The sequence below is a fragment of the Drosophila miranda genome, chromosome XL (genome assembly GCF_003369915.1).
Source record: "Drosophila miranda strain MSH22 chromosome XL, D.miranda_PacBio2.1, whole genome shotgun sequence".
NCBI lineage: Eukaryota > Metazoa > Arthropoda > Insecta > Diptera > Drosophilidae > Drosophila > Drosophila miranda.
Genome location: NC_046673.1, coordinates 25,182,058 through 25,201,698, shown reverse-complemented (window position 1 = coordinate 25,201,698; position 19,641 = coordinate 25,182,058). Strand labels below are relative to the sequence as shown.

The window sequence follows — 19,641 nt, the reverse complement described above, 5'->3', positions numbered from 1 at the left end:
GAATTTTCCTTAGCATAAATATATAGATAAGTATGCGAAAGATGCAGGAGATCCCATATATTATGTACTCTCCATGATGCTTTTATTATATATTTATTTTTTTGTTTGTTTAATGAGAGCAATGAGAAAAACATTTTTTTTTTTTTTAATTGTTTGCTTTATTTTAATTATTTTTAATTTTTCCCTTGAATGGGCTTCTTTTCAATTTTCTCCTACCTTAAATACCAACATTTTTGGAGGTCAAAATTCGAGCTTAGTTGAATTTTCGTTGGATGATTTTGCTTAGCATTCGATATTTCTTGGCTATTAACTGAGATTACACAAAACGCAAAAAGATGAGTTAGCATATGACATTCCATAGCTTGCATTCCATTCAGAGGATAGTTATGGTTATGTATGAATCTGATTGATTATTTGATCTTGAACTGAATATTTTTTTTAAAGATCTTTCTGATATACTTCATGTTGAAATATTGCTTACATTTATATTTATATTCAATAAGTTTATCGTCACGTATGCCACATGATTGGACAACGAATATCGAAGCAAATGTTTTGTAAAACATACCGAAACGATTATTGTGACCGTTTCAGAAATTCATACCCTACCGACGTTGTTACGGAAATCGCATCGACTATGGTCACCACTGCTATGCTTATCGAACCACATATACGATATATTGTGACTAAGACATACTAATGTATGTTAACGCGTATTACACCATATACATATGTACATAATAAAGTACATACGAGTATGTGGTGCGCAAACGATTTAATTGCCCCGCACATTGTTGCTTTCATTTTGTGGAATATCATGACGAAAATACTTTGGTACGCAATGCGCCACCTTTACTGGTCTCCACAATGTTTGAGGCTACGGTAAATAGATGTTTTATAGTTGTAAGGAGGGTTTCTCTAAGTGGATCGGAGGTACACACACACTTAGTTTGGTACTAGTGGTACAGAGGATGGAGAATTTGAGAATATATTCTCGCATTCCCATAAGACTGGCAGAAAAGAAAATGTGAAACGTCAAAGGGGAAGTAGGCCTGGCTCTTAGCTCAACCTCCGTAAACAAGAGTGCTACATTCTCTAAGAAGGTTCTTCCGTAATTTTTGTGACTAAACTAACTAACTTAGACCAAATTTATAACTAAATGTACAATTGTTTACAGTGGTTACAATTAATTAACTTAACAGATCAATTTACACAACAATTTAATATTAAATTCGTAAAACGAAAGGTGCTCAGGACCTGTACGATCAATTACGGAGAAAATTTTGACTAAGGACTCTCCCTCTTGCACCCACCACTTAAATGCTAAAATCAATTGATACGTTAGTGTATATGTAGATATATACAGATATATCTCAACTTACAGATAGTCAAGTGTATACATAAAAACGCGTTTCACACAAATATCGATTACTTATAATATTGACTTAAATTTTTATAGATCGATATATATAATAGTAGTACCTATTGTATGTATGTGTTTGTGTCAACATCGCATGATTCTCCATAAGTTTGTCTCTCTGTTCTGTCGGTCGTTTTGTCGATCGCTCTGTCAATATTTCGTACGGTATCTCTGCATCTGTTAATTTTTAAATTTTACATAAAATTTTTACATATAATTATACCAGACACACACACACACATATGTATTTTGCTTCAGGCGTCTAAGCAAACTATCTTTTAAAAAAATTTTTTTTTCCGAAAATCGTATTTTCACTTATCACTTTATTTTTTTTTTTTTTTTAATATAACGCCAAATATCGATCTTAACTAAATCCTGAATACCGATCAGTTTTTTTTTTGCACTTAAGCTCGAGAAATCTGTTTCGAGAAATTTCTGTCTCGCCCATAGAACATTTTTTATGAATTGTATGGCGTAGCACATTATCTAGGATCTTTCATAACGTTCAGAGTAGCGTATACTCTACAATATATGTATATATTTTATCGAGATGATAGAAAGTAAGTTCATACCGTAGGGAATATCGGAGCTCCAAAAAACTCTCTCTCTCTCTTTCTCCCATTCTGTCTTTTTTTCTCCCATATTCTTCTGTTTATTCATCTAATACCGTATCATTTCTCCCCTCATCTCTCTTTATATTCGTCTGCAGCTAAGCTTTCGCGAATATCGTATCGACTAAACTTATGTATACTTATGTATTCTCATGTATTTTACTATAGTTTTGTTTTTCATGCCCTTCTGTTTATCTGTAGCTAAGCTCGTATAGTATTCGAGTATTCTATCTAACTATTCCGAAACAAGCTTCTACTTGTTTCAGACCGTGGACCGTACATAAGTGAATATGGTAACGTATACTACACCATACAACATACGATGGTGTTTAAACTCTTCTCCAACTTTCTTTGTGTGTGTGTGTGTGGAATGAAATCTATGTATTGGCATTTCTTATCTGTCTTTCAATTACACTTGGTATCACTCAGCCTAGAGCTACCAATTAGTGTGTACATATACATATATTAATAATATTATTAAGTTACTTATAAGTGGACATCTAGACATTCAAAAGACAAAGACATGTTTTTTGTATGTTAGTCGTCATTAATACGCGCTATCGTTATTGATAGTTCAAACTTAATGCTTGATATTGACAGGATAAGTCTCAGACTCGGGCTCGATCTTGGAGTGTGGAGTATAGAAGGGTGGTGTCTGCAGGATAGATGGGATGTGCTTGAGTGCTTAAACGGTCGTGGTGGTAATGTAGGGGTTAATCTGTCGAGGCTAGATGCTGGTAGAGCGTCCCAAATCAAGGCTCGATGTGGTGGTATCTGTTTTATTGCGGTTGAAATGGGGATGCTTGGACACCTTCGCGAAGTGCACCATTGGCATGCCCCTTTCTGTCTGGACGGGCTAATTGATGTGGGTGGCGAGTCGGGTTTGGCAATCGTGGCATGCATTTGGGTATAGTGACAGTAGTAGTAAAATTAGAACTATTGCCTGCTTGAGGTGTAGCTGCAGCTGTGGCCGCAGTCGCGGGGGGGCTAGCACTCACCTCCAGGTCCACCTGGTGGCACAACTGTCCCTTCAGCCAGGGCCACTTGAAGGTGCGGAAGAGGGTATTGCGGAAGTCCTCGCTGAAGAGGCAGTAGATGTAGAAGGTAAGCGAATAGTTGATCAGTTCCAAAAGATTAGCACTGGCACGGAAGACCTGAAACGGGAAGCTCGGATACACTTCCGAAGCGATGGTCATGTGAAGTATAGCCATCGGCGAAACGCAGACCAAGAATAGGATCGATGTGCTACCCAGCAGAAGAAATAAACGACGCTCCTCCGCAAACTTCCTCGGGTCATCGTCCTTGTGGAAGTTCGAGTTGGCCCGGGTCAAAACCATTTGGCGGCGGCGTTCGCAAGTTTGTCGGTATACAATCATAATCTGCAAGTTCAGGCCTCCGATCACCACTGTCGGAATCAACTTAAAGACCATCTCCAGCATGATCTTGTATACCTTGTAGAACATGGTTTGCTGGTAGATAGTGTTATCGCGTCGTAGATAAACATAGACATCGGGAGAGGAGAGAATGCACTTAATCAGCTCGCCCCGGAAGATGCTCGGCAAGTACGCGATGATGGTAACCAAAGAGGTGAGAAAGACCACCAATCTATAGATCAATGGTAGAGTGGACAATGGAAAGATGCAAAAAAAAAATCAAAGGCTCAGTTCCTTAATGTACTAAAAAAGATATATATGTACATATAACTATCAAGTACTCGTATAATAACGGAAACTGTATATTTTTATTCATTTTATTGTAAAAAGTATCTAACAATGCAATTATATTGTGAATAAAGTTTGGATACCACAACAAAATCGAACGGTAACGTTCTAAAATTACTGCGCGATACTCAGTCAGTTGGGCTCTCCTCCGCCAGAAGGCACACATTGAACGAGATATAGTGGGTGAGAGACAGAGAGAGAGAGAATGACACTGAAATTTCATTTGTTTTTATATATTTGTTTCTGGCTATAATAATGATCTCATCTGGTCAAAATTCGACAATCTGGTTAATATGGTCATTCTCTATGATCCTGTGGTTTGGTTGAAAAATTTTAAAAAGAAGAACATGATTCAGTGTGAATCAGGTCCTACATACAAAATTTGGTTTCTCGTATAGTTAATGAGTTAATAAGCCAGACAGACGGTCAGACGACTATTGATGCAGATCAAGAATATATATACTATATGGTGTCGGAAACGCTTTCTTCTGGGTGTTAAACCCATCCACATTCACCTCAGAACTAGTGTATCCGTAAACTCTTAGAGTACCGGGTTATACCCGCACAATTTAAATGATATTAAAATAAAATAATAATTGGCGAGAAATAGATAAATAGCTCTTAGCCACCAGATCTTCGTTCTACTCACCCAGGCCGTCCCATGACGGGGCGCGTGACTCCAGGATGGCATACCGAGACATAGCGCTCGAGTGTCAGTACGAGAAGCATCATCACGCCCACACCTGCGGGAGGAAGCAGTTCCGTTAGTTCCGCTAGTGCTTGGAGGATCGAAGTGCGCGCTGGTCAGGCGAGCACTCACCCAAGCACCCGTTGCCCAAGTAGAGTTCCAAGTGAGCCGTGTAGAAGGCGGGACCGAACTCCTCCCACTGTCCGCGATCCTTGTGGACCTGCATACGGATGCCGAAGGGTATTGCGAATAGAATCGCAAGCAGTGCTGCGGCGGAGTATGCTACAGGGTGAGGAAAGGAGCGGAAAACCAATGGGATTAGCTTGGTTCAAATCTATAAAAATGTCCTATATGGCTAAGTTTATGGCGGCATAATTATGGCGCCGTTTTCACCCTGAATGGCAACAGGAAGCAGTCGCGAACAGCACACAAACACTTTTCTACTCGCACATATACTCATACAAATGTATGTACATAAATAGACACACATATGTACATATATACAATAGCGACACTCGACTGCCGAGTGAACTGAATGGCTTTCCTTTCCGGTTTGCCTTTTTCGGCATACTTTTTCCCTCTTCTGGGACTCTTTTTTTGGATGTTAACTTTTGCCTCTTGATGTGCGAATGTTTGTGTGTAGGGCTACGAATGTATGTTTTTATTGATTTATTATTTTGCTTATGGCCATATAATTATATTATTAGTAATCTCATGAATGAGCGTCTGTTCTGTGCTCAGATCGACTCTATTCTGGTATGCGTATGGATGTGTACACAGAGCAATTGTTGGCTATTTGATATCCCGGTCCAAAAACGGAAACACGCGCACAATGGGGCAATAGGGGAAGAGGAAGATAATACTCTCATAATGATGGCCATATAATTGGGTACAGGGACACATTAATAAATGTCAGTTTTGTTTGTGCCAAGCCTGACAAGTGTGCTGCCATCATCACATAATTTTCGCATCACATTTCAGATTCAGCCTTCTACATCCTGCGTCCTAGCGCCTGCCAGCCCAGGGAAACTATACAAATTTCTGGTGACTGTCTGTTAATATCATGCCTACTCTATTCTGGCGGGACATGTGGCTTTAATTCTTGGGGGGCCCAATGATTTAGGTCTGTAAAGATCACAGATCCATGAAAGAGAGATCGAAATTTTCTGTGGCGCTATGCCATTCTCCCAGTGGATATTAAAACATTTTTATTTCCTGTTAAAGTGCATAATTTTTCGTCAAAGCTGTACCGAGCATGCCACCGCTCAACCACTCTTATAAAAGCAATCAGGAAAGTGGAGTGAGAAGAGCCAACATTTGGTGGCAATAACCTCTAAAGAACGAAATGGTGAAACAGTCGGCTGGCATCGTAAAACGGCTGCTAACAGCTAAATACTTTTGTTATTTTAATAAAATGATCTGGTCGGCCTTATAAGGGGGCGGAGAGCTTGCTCTGATTTCGGTCATAAGTAGGCCGAGTGGCAAGGGCCACCATAAGACATCTCTTCACAACTTTTATTTACTGGCACTTGTGCAAAGCTGAAACAATGGTGATACATATTTCAGCAGCCAGAAGGAAAAAGGGTCTGTCGCTTTGCCTGTCTCCATTTCTACATTTGTCTCTTCCTCCGTTTCTTCATTTGCCTCTTTCTCTTCGTTCTCTCTTTACTCCACTCTACTCTAGTTGAATCAGTCCGAGCTCTTGTTTAGGTTCATTTTCTCTGGCTGGGGCAATCGAAAGGCAATCAATTATGCTGCCATCGAATTCGAATTACATTTAAAGCATTTTAAATATTGTTTTCTTTGATACTTCGGTCAACCTCTCTCTTCCTACTCATTTTTTATTCGGTCAGGAGCTACCTCTGGACACACTCTGGACATACTCTGGACATACTCTGGTCTTGGAATGACTCCTCAAAAGCCACTCAATTTGAGTGTGGCGATTGTGGCAATTGTATACTCTATTTCTTGTAATGGCATTTGCTCAGAGTCCTTAGAGCTTCGGCTTGACCATAGTCATCTCTTTGGTTTTTTTTTCTTTTTTTTAAAATTGTTTGCTTAGTAAAGTGAGTCGTCTGCTAATGTTGATCTGGTTCTCTTGCAATATTCGTTTTGACGACGGCATTTATGAGCTAGAGTCGAGGGTAAGAAATTGCTAACAGCCGGCGTTGACAAAATTGTGTTTCTCCCGTTTCTCTGCCGTTTCGGAAGAGTGAGGAGCTAGCTCATTAATCAATTAAACTGTCATAGAGCAAACGAGTGTCTAACAGAGTTAAGGACATCCTGTGCAATACAGGACAATGTCTATGAGGCGCTGCCCGGGAAAGCTTTGTGGATTTGCATAAATTTCGACGGGGTTAACCAGTCTCATCTAATGAAATAACTTCCAATGAACCAACACAGCCCCTAATATGCGCACACACACACGCACACAACCACACACTCAAAGAGCTGGTACAGAGAAGGTACACAGATAGCGAGAGGGGGAGACGCACGTATACACATTATCGGCATTGTGTGGGTTCATGCCTACACCGAGAATTTCATCAGAAATCGTCGCGAGGTTAGGTTAATGAACAAATTCTGCAACACAATGGATGTTTTTTCAGTATGGAGGGGATGTCAGGGCAGGGAGGGCAGGAGCGTGGCAGCATTAGGGCACATTATCAAAGGAAAAACTCAATTTGGCAATCAGTCAACAGTCAAAAGTCAACAGTCATCCATTTTCCAAAATAATGCCAATGGAGCTAGTCAAATTCAATGTTTTTCTATGCGAAGACATACGAGTGTTTCCTAGTGGATTCCGGATTCTGATGGCTACTTACCCCGCATATAAATGTAGGCGGTGCCACGCATGTTGCGACGGGTGAGCACAATTAAATTGAGTACATTGCCAATGATTCCCATTGCACAGATGATGGGCAGCAAAATCCCATAGCAGTACTCACGGAGAGTCTGCGTACGTGGATCCTCCACATCCTGTGAGAAGGTAAAAAAATATACATATACATATGTATACTTAAGTCGTTTATAAAAAAAGGAGAGCAGCTCATAAATCATCTACCACTTTGTCCATACTCGTAGTTATTTGTGTGGCAGATAGCTCCCCCTTTTGTGTCTTGGATGGGCTGCCACAGATACAAATTCAATAGTCGACTTGACATTTTTAGTCTTGTGACTTTTTATGCACATATGTACACCCAAACCCCATCCATTCCTGATTACTTGGCCTTTGTTTTTCGTCTCTGTTTCCATTCCTTTTTCCGTTTCTGTGGTCGCTTCGAACCAAAGTTGTATACAAAGCCGCTTCTACATGTCTTCGAGAGTCGGGGTAGGAACTTTTGCCACCAGCACTCAGAATGGAGTATGGAGCGTGCTGTGCCATGAAATAAGCTTTCCCCTCCGGGACCCTGTTCGTCTTTGCTCCTCATACTGCCTTTTGTTTAACTAAAAACAGTTGAGAACCCCGTGGCGCCTAAAAGTAGGCAACAGTTTTCCCTCGCAGCTGGCAGTCCCAACCAGAGCAACCAGACGGCGGACTATAGCGGGACTTGGTGCCTTGGAAAAGAGTTATGCAAGGCTGACCCAAGGCAGTGGTAATGTCGTGCGAATATATCTTCGGCTCAATTGCCAGTTGATTGAGGAACAGACTTTCCGAATAGAGGACAGAGTGGACAAAGGATAGTCGGCACTTGGCCTGCACCTGTATTGATGAGAGTCTTACCCGGTAGATGTCATCGCGCAAGTCGGTGCCAAAGACGGGCGTGGCATTGGCAGCTGCGTCCAGAACATCAGTGGAGCTGCTGAGATTAGACCCCCAGATAAACGAACAGTAGGCGGGATCCTCTTCGGTGTGGTATAGCCTCGTTATCATTGTGGTTGTTTTGCTAAGAAATCGAGAATCGAGTTTAATTTGTGTAAGTGAAGCGAACCCAACACAACACAACCCCCGACCAGAGAAAGAGAGATTGCAAGTAAAAATAGCTAGGATTGGGAGAAGGACTGGTACTGCGACGCACGAATAAATAGAATGCCTTTGCAATGCCAGTAATTTAAATATAGCGATGAAAAGGAGACGAAAAAACACTGTGACGCGTCTAGCGGAAACGGAAGCGTTCACTTGAACTATAGTGCGATTAAAACAAAGCTCAAAAGAAAGAAAAACACAAGGGCGAGAGGAATAAGAAGAGAGAAGTGGAAGAAAGAGATAGCGTAACAATCGGAGCTTTGATTGCAGGACAATAGCGCTCACAAAGAAATCAACAAAAATTGAAAAGCAGCCTATGAAAGCGTAAAAGTAAAATGCTGGAAATAATTGCGGCCAGTAAGCAAGATGGCAATGAAAAGGAAAATAAAGGACACATTTTTAAGGGTTAGTACATTTTTCTCTTACTCTACCGCCAGCTTTGACGTAAAGCTTGTAATCGGTACCCGTTCCTTAAAGGATTTTATAGTTCGGGCTTAATGGACTGAGTGCCACTCACTTGTTTGCTCTTGCTTGGTGGAAAATCTTCGTAGTAACTGCTTTCTTTCTTAGTAACTAGTTAGCGTTTAATTTTAATTACTTTTCTTGTCCTTTATAGCTCTTTTGCTTCTTTGCAATATATATTTTCTTTTGGTGTCTAATCTTTTTCTCTGTAAACTTCGTCGAATTATTCTCGAAATTAAATCGTTCGATCGTGAATCGAATTACTTTGCAAACTTTTTTGAATTCTTCTCGAAATACATCGAATTATGATTGCAGCTTTTGATTGTAAAGAACTAAAAACGCTTGGTGGTATCTATTATCAAAAACAAGGAAAAAGAGATGGGCTAGAGCGTGTTCTGAGAATAGTGCGTGTGTAACGGAATCTCTCATTTATTTTTTGTTATGTGAAAGCAGGAGACTCCGTCTGCCTTTGGTGCCTGTCATTGTGTATGTGTGTGTCTGCATATGTTATTTGCACGCGTTAAGCGGCCGCCACACCTCTTCCAACACGTGGCCCACTGTTCAAGTACTGCCCGCAGTTGGCTTTCGCTAGGCGTTAAAATCAACTTTGACAGGCAGTAGAAATAGATATACAATTTTTTAATAAATTTCCCGAACGCCGAACAAAAGTCAACCGCTGATAGTCCTGCGAGTCTTGTTGATGAAATTCTGCCTCTTAGAGCTTATCCTGCGCGAAGCAGAGCATACAAAATATTTCATTGACTCATCTCCAATTTTCGGTTGGCGTCAGCGAAAGCACCAAAAGCCAACAAGGTGCACTGATGGGCATGCCGTCCGAAAGTATAAAACAATTTTCGCATGCATGTGTGCTTCGTGCGGTGACACAAATATGACACAAACTTAATTTCCCCAAGGTAGAACATTAAAGCACTCTGAATCCGTGACTGACTGGTTGGGATAGGATCTGTATGGGCTGAGGGACTTCTGAGAGCTCTTCAAACGGTGCCTTCACAGCGAAGACACCTGCAGAGAATTCTTTGTGTAACCTTTAAGTCTAACTCTCAATTTGAGGCTCGGTTTGATTCTGAGTCTGAGTCTGGATCTCATTCTGACTCTGCGTCTGGAGATGGCGATGAAGTTGGGAAGGGCAGAATTTATGCCTGCGTTTATCATAATAATTTGCCAGACCCAACCAGACCAGTCCGACACACATGACAGCTCTGGAGCTATCTTGCTCTGGAGCTGGATTTAAAAGTGTGGGGCTGACTGTGTGAGGGTGTTGACTGTCAACTGTCAATTTTCGCTTGTTAGTTTTTTGTTTTTTGGTGTTTTTATCTGCCTGTGCTCCTGCTGCTGTTTGCCGAGCACTTACAGTTATTGCGGTTTAGTTCGCCCGGCAACTGAATAGAGACCCGGATCGGTTGTGGTTCAGCCATCCCCTCTTTGGGGCTGTCTGTGCTTTGGATTTGTTTTACATTTTGCTGGTTTTTTAGTTGGGTTCTGCTGCGGCGGCTGCTACTGCTCATACTGCCTTGTGCTTTTCATTTTATTCGGTTAACAAACAGCAGTTTGTCATTTAGACAAACACATGCTCTCCTCACATGGGTGAAGAAGAGAGAGAGCTACATACTGACTTTGGCTTTGGGTGTTTATCTTCCACTCAATACGTACGGCAACCCGAAGCACCAGAAGCACCCGACGCAGGGCTTAATCGAAGGAAGGGCTTGGGCTGTCTCGCTCTACGGCAGGGCTTTGAGCTGTATGCCAGCGATCCATCTATCTCTATCTTTGCCGCTTTCGCTGCCGCATGCGTTCCGGCATGATTAATGCCTTTGTTTACATTTCCCGCTTTCCGCATTTCTGTCCCTGCCCCTGCTCTTACCCCACCTTCTGGCTGGTGGCTGCCTGCCAAGCGAATGATATGTTTAACAAAAAAGTTTAACACAAATTAAGTCAAACTGGCAGCGCTTAACGATGTGCTACATAGATGAATATCTGTGTGTGTGGTAGAGTGTCTATGTATTGGTTACCAGCTGTTTGAGGTATGTGTGTGGGTGATCCAAGGTTTTTTCCACTGGGAGGAAGGAATCGGACTTTCGACACGGACTGGACTCGAGCTTCCCATTCGCACACAAAATGACATCAAGCCAAGTGACATCCCTCCGAAGGGTCGAAAAGAGGGCCATGACAGCCAGGACACACACAGCCCACAAACCCTCTTCTGGAAGGCCGCATACATACATGCTCGCAAATTAAGTTTTGCTTTGGAAAAAAAAACACAACTGTAAAAGGAAATCAACTCAAGACAAAGTTCAAGTGGATTGCCCAGAATCAAGAAGCAGGGCAGGCCTTAGCCAGGCACAGAAGAATAACTTTTACAATTGTCTGGAATTGATTTGCAGTTTTCTGATAATTACTATTAATAATAATTATCATCATTATAGCTTTATAATGCTCCATATAATGCTGTCAGGCGGCCAATGGTCTTCTACAATCTAAAATATTTGTACTACTGCCTAATGCTAAAGACACACACGCATAATGAACACGTTCAGCCGTAGGATAGTCTCAATTAGTCTCCCCCATTTTGACCGTTCCACTTTAAATTTCATCGAGATATGATTGAAAACTCCCCATTCGTTTTGTCGAATCACGCAGTCCGATATAAGTTATTAAATAGCCAATGGCCAATGGCGATGCCCAAAGTAATTATCTATTATCTGCATTCCCAATGAACTGTAAATTGTACATAGAAACAGAATAAAAACATTTTACAGACAAACCCAATGGTCAAAAATACTACAAAGGTAGTGTTTGAACATTTTTCAATAACTTCCGAAATAAAAGAATAATGTTTAGAAAAGCCAACCATACAGAAAAAGACCTAGGCCAGCAGATTCAACAAGACGTTTGACTTAAAACGTGTCAAATAATGAGAAGCCGACATTTTGCATGACATAGTTCTGCTGCTGGGAATTAATATAAATATATATTAATCTTTATTATTATTTTAACATATTCGAAATGAAACTTTTCTGGATTTACTGTGATTTCTGTTCCACCCACTGTGGCTGAATCTAGTCTCATGTGATTATTCTACTCCCATGATATACTCATAGACACATGGTGGATTTTTTTATATCTGCTGGCTGATGTCATTTAGGGACAGGACAGCCTCCCATATGTGTCCTTTCCAACCATTAACTTTTTAATTTCCCTAGCAGAAAATGGTGGCTGCTGAGGCTGTTTGCTGTCCACCTTTTGGCAACAGCTTCAAGGACTCTTTTCGGCACTGTTTTCTCTTAATTACGCAATTGTTTCATTTAATTTTTGTCGCTCCTCCAATTAAGATTTTAATTAAAACCCCAAGGCGGCACAAGTTTATTGCATGCCATATTTACGCTATATTTAAAAACGAGCTTTTAATAGAGAACTTATCGCAAAACTTGCGACTGGCTACATTTTTATGCACAGCAGCAGAAGTACCATCGGAAGCGGCATCAACTTTGACCATAAATTGTCATGACCAGTTGACGTTGGCGCTTGGAAGCAATAGAAATTACTTACTGGCTCTCTCACTGCTCCACTGGCCCACATGATTTTAGGCGTCTCGCTGCCAGAAATAAACATGCAAAGTGCGTGTCCTTAGTGCCCTTATCCGTCGGGGACAGGCGACGTGCGGGTCAAATAAAATACGTTTCAGCGGGCCGCCAACTTTTGGCAGCTGATGTTCACCGTCGTGGCTGAAGTTTAACTTCACGATTTGTGAAATATCCGAATCCGAATCGAATCGTATGTCGTGTTGCTACTCGAAAAATGTGACTGCAGGGCAGCAGCAGATAAGAGTCAGTCAAAAGGAAGGAGACGACCAAGGGTATACATAGTGCCCATTGGCATTACTCAATATTTTTTTCCAAAGAGCATGACAAATTTTAGTTGTAAGGAATATACATTTTCGATCAAACAAAACTTTTTTTAAAAATTGCAACTACGAATCATTAATAATAATAATATAGAGCTGGGATAGGGGCAATCGGACTTAAAACAGTTTTCAGTCTGGAAAACTTTTTGTAGATAACGAAATTTGTAAAGTCTTTCCAAATATAATACGAAGTTTGATTATTACAAGTATTCTGAAATATACATATACTTACATCTATGTATATATTTGTACATATGTACCTATAATACAAATATTTCTGCATATTTGCATAGTTGACTAGAAAGAGAACACTGCATCTCATATCATATAAAACAAAAGCATTTGAAAGTACATATTATATAAATTATACGTATTCAAAGTTTGACCAAAATCGGATCAATATGCAACGTTATAGTATTATAAAATATTTAAAATTTAAAAAACGGAACGTTATTATAATTCATCCTGGGCTCGTCCCGACAACAACGATAGAAACGATATCATACGACATAGACCTTAAAATATTGTTGGGATGCTTAAATAGGAATCGAAGCCACCGTACCAAATATGCTAATAATTTTAATAATGAATAGCATATCTTCTAATCAAGCCATGGAAATATGACAAAAATCTATTTATTAGAATTCTACATTATTACTCATATGTTTTAACACATTTTATTAGAATCGTATTATTCTTTTAATCTGTAATATATATTATTTAATAGCATTAAGATCGGTCGCAAAGGAAGGTCAAAAAAGACTTTATTCCCATAATCTGGCTCCCCTCTCTTTCCCCCTCCTGTTGATGTTGCTGGCGTTGCTATTGTTGTTGTCGAGACTAGCGCGGGGATAATATTGTAATAACGTGCTGACCCCGACACCAACACAGCAGCACCTATTCACATACATATGTCACCAAGTAAACAAGCGGCACTTGTGGCACAAAATGGCGAGACTGTTGCCGCGGTAGAACGAGGTTCAGCAGGGAGAAGTACGGGTTGGGTTGGAACAAAAAAGCGAAATGCACTCAAAATGAAAATGAAATGTCAACTTACCCCCAGAGACGTGCGAAGGGCAATGATGACGCTCACGTTGGCTGCTGCGCTGCTCTGGCGCTTTTCTTCACTGGTGTTGTGGATTTTGCAACACGTTGTAGTTTTAGTTATGTATAGTTGTAGTTTTTGATTGTTGAAAGTGCTGCTAACAGTGGTGTGCTCTTTGGTGCTTGGAAAGAAGAAAGTATAACTTATTTTAACCAATTATAGTTTTTCCCCGTTTTTCTTTGAACGGTTCGGTATAGCAGTTGTTACTTTGGCTGTTGCTGTTGCTGGGGCTTTTGATGTTGGTGCAGTGTCAATGGCTGCTGGCTCTTCGTCGTCGCTTTTTGGCAGTGACTCTTCGATTGGTTCGATGGTTGTTTCGCCTGAGTTCCGCGAACTCAGTGGCAGCATCAGTGGCATAAAAAAGATAGGATATAAGTAAAACATAAATCTGCACTTAAACGTGGATCGGCGATGGTAATGGTGGTGTTACTGGTATGGATATTGGGCTTCGTGGCCGTGGTGGTGGTATTGGTATTGGCGGAGACTCTGGCCGTGCTTTCGGTCAAAGCCGCTCCGGGGGTTATCCGTCTAGTCAGCATACGGTACACGTCATGCAGATGCAAGTTCCCAGGAAGATAAGAATGCTGGCGCTTACGACAATGATTACCAAAATCATCCTGTCTTTAACTTCTGGCGCCAAAATTTAGATACGAAAGTAATGGAAGCACTTTGATGGTTCAGAGCGAGCTTCGCCACACGCAGAAACTTTTGAAGAAGTTACGAAACTACACTTTTAAAACTGTATGCCTTTTGCACTTTTTCAACTGACGGAAATGTTTCAGCTAAATTCACAAAAAAAAAAGTTCTTAGATGGTTAGTGTCTGAAATCTGTGACTGTGGTTATTCCAGAAAGGCCGTTTTTTTCAGAGTGAGTGCTTAAGACTTGATGTTTGCTGCTTGTCGAATTTATTCTGTGGATGGGTCTTGCTTAGTGTTTCTGGCCTTGGCTACTTGTCCTGTTGCTTCTGCTATTGCGTTATCTGGTTTTGCTGATTGGGCACGACTTTGTGCTTCGGGTCCTGACGGGTAACTGAGCCGAAATGGCTGGCGCAGCCCCTTTTATAGCAGTTGAACGATGCTTTCAATCGGGGTTGAATGTCGCATTCAACCAGCGAATAAGTAGGAACATTTTGTCTGGAATTTCCCTGTCTCGCTCTGGTGCAGGTCGATCGGCATGATTCGGGAATCTGCCACTGCACTGCTCCACAGTGCGGCGCCATCTGGTGCACAAGCTTCATGGGGGCTTAGTCTTCTGGTTTTTTAAGCACTTGCAGGATTACGGATTGCTCATCGACTGCCGACTGACGAAGCAGCCGAGAGCCCGTGCACAAATGCCCCTCTCTATCTCTATGGAGGTCTTCCCTAAGATCTGGTGATGGCTGCCAAAGCAGGGAATGGCCTCCGCCTGAATGCTGCCTGCCTACGCTGTTGAGATTTGCACGCTCTACCCCATCTTCTCCAGGCCCTTCTTCAGACGCATCCCATCCCATTCGAAGGCCCATTTGGCAAGCGGATGAGGTCGTCAACGACGCCAGCGTCGAACTCACTTGAGAACTATTTTAATAAACGTTATGCACGCATTGTCCTTCACCCTGTTTTTCTCGACTGTCACTGTGTAAGGGAGTATGGGTGAATGGGTGTATGGGTGCGTGCAAGTTTGTATGTGTGTGTATTATTTCGCGCCACGGCGATGCAGTTTTGCTTTGCACTCTTCCTTCCTCCAACTGGCATCCCTTACTTGGGGTATATCACCCATTTCATTGATTTGAAGGTAGATCAGATCAGTCTTGAAAAATCGAACCCATATGGTTAAATATTTTTGAGAGGCCCTGCCCGCAGAAAGATTGTTAGAATAAATCTCTCCACGCTCATAGGGACGGACAACAGACATGGCTCGATTGACTCGGCTGTTGATGATGATCAAGAATATACGTACATATATGAAAACTTGGATATTAGATATTCTGCATTCATTCCACGATTAATTAGTATTTTTAAGCAGTTTTCGAATCATAATTAAGTCTTGTTTTTCTAGCTAATGCTTTTCTTTGTAAAACGAATCTCCCAATTTGTCTGCTGCCACAAGGACAGCCTCCCATGCATGGCCCTTGGAATGGAGCTCGTTTTTTATTTGCTTTTATATTTATTCATTAGTTGATTGTACTAGTTGTACTAAATATTGTACGAATATTCTTTGATATTAATAAACATATATCAGAGTCCGTGAGTCACAAAAAGCTTGCTCTATTCGCTGGCCAAGATCTTTAAGGTGCAAGACAGTCGTACAGTCGTGTGTGTGTATTCGTTCTAATCATTTTGGATTTTATATATTTCTTGGATATTTTTTTTAAACTTTCCAGGCCCTTTGTAAAACAAAATTTTTCTCAATAAGCGTTTTATTTTCGCTTATTGTAGTTGTGTACACATCTTTCGCACCTTTTTCTACGCTTCTTTTTCGGGCAGGGCATTGCCTGTCCTACTTTCGTTTTCACCAATTTTCTTCTATTTCCATTTTCTCACCCGTCGCCAACATGTTCGCTGTCGTCTGCGTTGCCTACAAGCAATTTGGGGCGTTTTACATTTTTCGATTCTCATTTTGATTTGGTTGTTGGTTGTTGGTTGTACTCGTAGTTGCAGTTGACGCCGGTGTTGCTGCTAGCGTCACAGCCTCCTGACGTTTTTGTTGTTGTTCTATATATCCTTTTGTCGATTGTCATCTCTCTGCCACAATCCTTGTCGCTGCCTGCTGAAAGAGCAGCCTCAAGTTTGTCTGTTTGTCTGTCCGTCTCCTTGACTGTGCCACCTTACGCCAATTAATGCCGCCTATTCTCGCTTTTCCTTTTATCGCTCTTTATGCCCCATTTGCGGTGCTACTTTTCAGCTTAGGCATCGCCTCGCACCAAATGCCATAGATGCGTCCATGTCCACGTTCACGCAAATCAAACAGAGAGAGAGCCGCGAGTGCAAGCTTCGCAAAATCGAGTCACACTTTTTTGTTTTCGCTGTGGTTGCTACAGCTCCTGCAGCTTATCCCTCTCCCTGTGCCTTTTCCTCTAAGAGTATGTTTCAGATTCACACTGCCAACCTGGACGAGTAAGCTGGCCTAAACCCTTGAGTATCTCGTTCAATGCATGAAAAATTGCTGATTTAATTTTTATTTGATTACTGTATAGAAAATTCTGGCTTTATTTCAATTGTAAGTATTCATTAACTATCAACTTTAATATCAATGAATGATGACAGTTGTGTGTTGTAATTTTGTACGTAAATTGTAAAATTTTTGTTGTATTTTTCAGGGACCGCAAATAAGAGCTATGAATGAACAACAAAATTTTTATTTAGTAGTATTTAGCGATATCAGAAAAAACTTATATTTACCATTTGTATGATATACAAAATTTTCAAAATTAATTACAATAATAATAGTAATTTGTTGAATAATCTACAATTCACAATAATAACTAAATATAGTTTTTCCAATAAAAATCAAACACAACACTTATTTTAAAATTAATCAATAAAAAAAAAAAAAAAAAGAATACATTTTATTTTTAAAGTTACAAATAAAAGGTATTGCGTAACGCATTCCCTAATTTTACAAATCAAAAGGACAAGTTAAATTGAATATCCTTTGAGCCAAGTGATGTTTTGCCATAAATTTCAGAATTTTCTTGATGAGTCAATACCATTCTTACGATGCATCGCATGTCCTTCAAGGACGATTATTAAGAATCCTCCTACTATATTCTTTTATATTCCATTTTTTCTTCTACATTATTTTGCAGTACTATATATAATATTTATCTGCAAAAGAAATACCAATATACAACAAAAAAAACCTTTCCCCTCGGGTAACTGCTTTTGATTGTAATGAATAAATCATTAGTGTGCGATGCCGTGCCTGCAGGTAATCTCGAGTACCTCTTACTCCATGCACAGTGTCACTATTCTTCGGCATTGTCAACGTGAACGTAGTTGACGTGAAATTGTCGTAGTCGGAACAGTCACTTTCGCATTTCGTAACTCGAGTTTTTTAATGCTTTTTTGTCTGTCTGGGTGATATATACCCGATACTCAAAATGAGCGAAACTCTGTGGCATCCACAATTTCAAAGATACGATAAAACCAAAAACGCAGAATCGTAGAGGATGACTATATGTTCTAGATTGTAAAATCTGAACCAGATCGTATAATTATTATAGCCAGAATCAAGATAACAATTTCATTCTTTCTCGCTCTGTCTCTCTCTAACACACAGGTTTCATGGTCGGTTTTGCCAATTGCAAAATGTGAGTTCCAGGATCACAGAACCTATAAGAGCCAGAGCAACCAAATTTGGTATCCACACTCCTGTGATATCGGACTTTGACCTTGGTCTCAAAATCTCGCCACACCCCCTTCCGCCCCCGCAAAGGGCGAAAATCTGGGGCATCCACAATATTGCAGATTCGAGAAAACTAAAAACTCACAATCATAGAGAATGACCATATATATCCGGTTGCTGAATCTGGATCAGATCGGATCATTTTTATAGCCAAAAGGAACAAATCAATTTGCAGTGGCTACGCAGCGCCCGACGTCACGCTCAGACTGATTTTCTGTCTCTCTCGCACGCACTCTTTGTCGTGTCGTTTAATATTAGCGGCGTCTGCCGGAGGAGAGCCATACTGACTAAGTATCGGGTATAAATGTAGAGTTGCGGTCTCCGCAGCAACTCACAACGTTCCCCCTCGTTTTTAAATAGGAAGATGACAAAGTTCACGTTCAATGTAGTGCAGTGGAGAAAATTAGTTGGAAAATAGTAGAGGAGCACAAGTAATAGCAATAGGTGTGACATTTGCCTGCTCGCTCGATGTTAGATGGTGGTTCGACTTAGATTTTCCTCTGTTTGAAGAAAAGGAGGTCGACGCTACCGACTAGTGGTTTATACGAGTCATTAGAGTATTGGGATTGAAAGAAACAACTTTGTGTACCATAACACTCCTCATGGGTATTTATTCGGATTACTGAAATTAACAGAACAATAAAAAGAGTAGAGAGAGAGCGAGAGAGAGAGATGGCTGACTGTGGAAATTGGAGAAATTCAAGCCCCAGCCATAGGTCCATTTACTTATTTACTGCTGCTTCATCCAACTTGATTTGATTTTTCAAGCAGTTCAACAGAAACTACAAAGACGTGCCTGTGACAGTTGTGGCCTGCCGTTTCCTTATTTCTTCCCCTAGGCGCCCAATTCCACTTACTATATATCACTCATACGATAAAAGCGGAGTCCTATCCTTTACCCTTTAATCGGAGTGAGCGTGGGCCTGGGAGTGGGCGTGGAACTAGTGACTGACTCGCTCCGGCCACTAATTGCCAGATCTCGACTATGGAAAATGGCGTCCTGTACTGTATTGTTGTGCATATACGATTGCCAACGCTTTTGATACGTGTCGGTTCTAGTTGTGGCCGTGATATTGCTCTTGGCGTTTGTGATTCATTATTCAATCAGGTTGCTAAATGTTTTAATTTCGTTTGTTTCCCCAATTAAATCCAACACCTAGCCAAATAACTGGAAGTAAGATGTGTCCTGGACTGGGGCTGGGTTTGTTGCTGTCGGTGGCGATAGCGCCCATTTCCCGTTCATTGAACCCGCTGGACCTTTCAAGAAGTATGCCCAAATGAACACTTGCCTGACACGCAGGTGACTTTCAGCTTCTCTTTTCTGCTTTGTATGGGTTTTGCTCCTTGCTTCTTGCTTCCGA

At 40.9% G+C, this 19,641-nt stretch overlaps 1 protein-coding gene across 3 annotated transcripts; it reads right to left on the bottom strand.

Moving 5' to 3' along the window:
- Nucleotides 1–145: 145 nt before the first annotated feature.
- Nucleotides 146–14,912, bottom strand: LOC117189145 (probable G-protein coupled receptor B0563.6). 3 transcript variants are annotated; one of them, XM_033394215.1, is made up of 8 exons: nt 14,104–14,912; nt 13,849–14,017; nt 8,165–8,327; nt 7,266–7,419; nt 4,573–4,722; nt 4,402–4,495; nt 3,030–3,636; nt 146–2,887 (listed from the first exon to the last, which is right to left on the bottom strand). In XM_033394215.1, the coding sequence occupies exons 3-8, from the start codon at nt 8,312–8,314 to the stop codon at nt 2,759–2,761; spliced, it is 1,284 nt and encodes a 427-aa protein (XP_033250106.1). In that variant the 5' UTR covers nt 8,315–8,327; nt 13,849–14,017; nt 14,104–14,912; the 3' UTR covers nt 146–2,758. The 3 variants fall into 3 exon arrangements, with proteins under 3 accessions (XP_033250106.1, XP_033250103.1, XP_033250102.1); XM_033394212.1 differs by having other exon boundaries at nt 146–3,636; nt 13,849–14,038; XM_033394211.1 differs by having other exon boundaries at nt 146–3,636.
- Nucleotides 14,913–19,641: the final 4,729 nt, after the last annotated feature.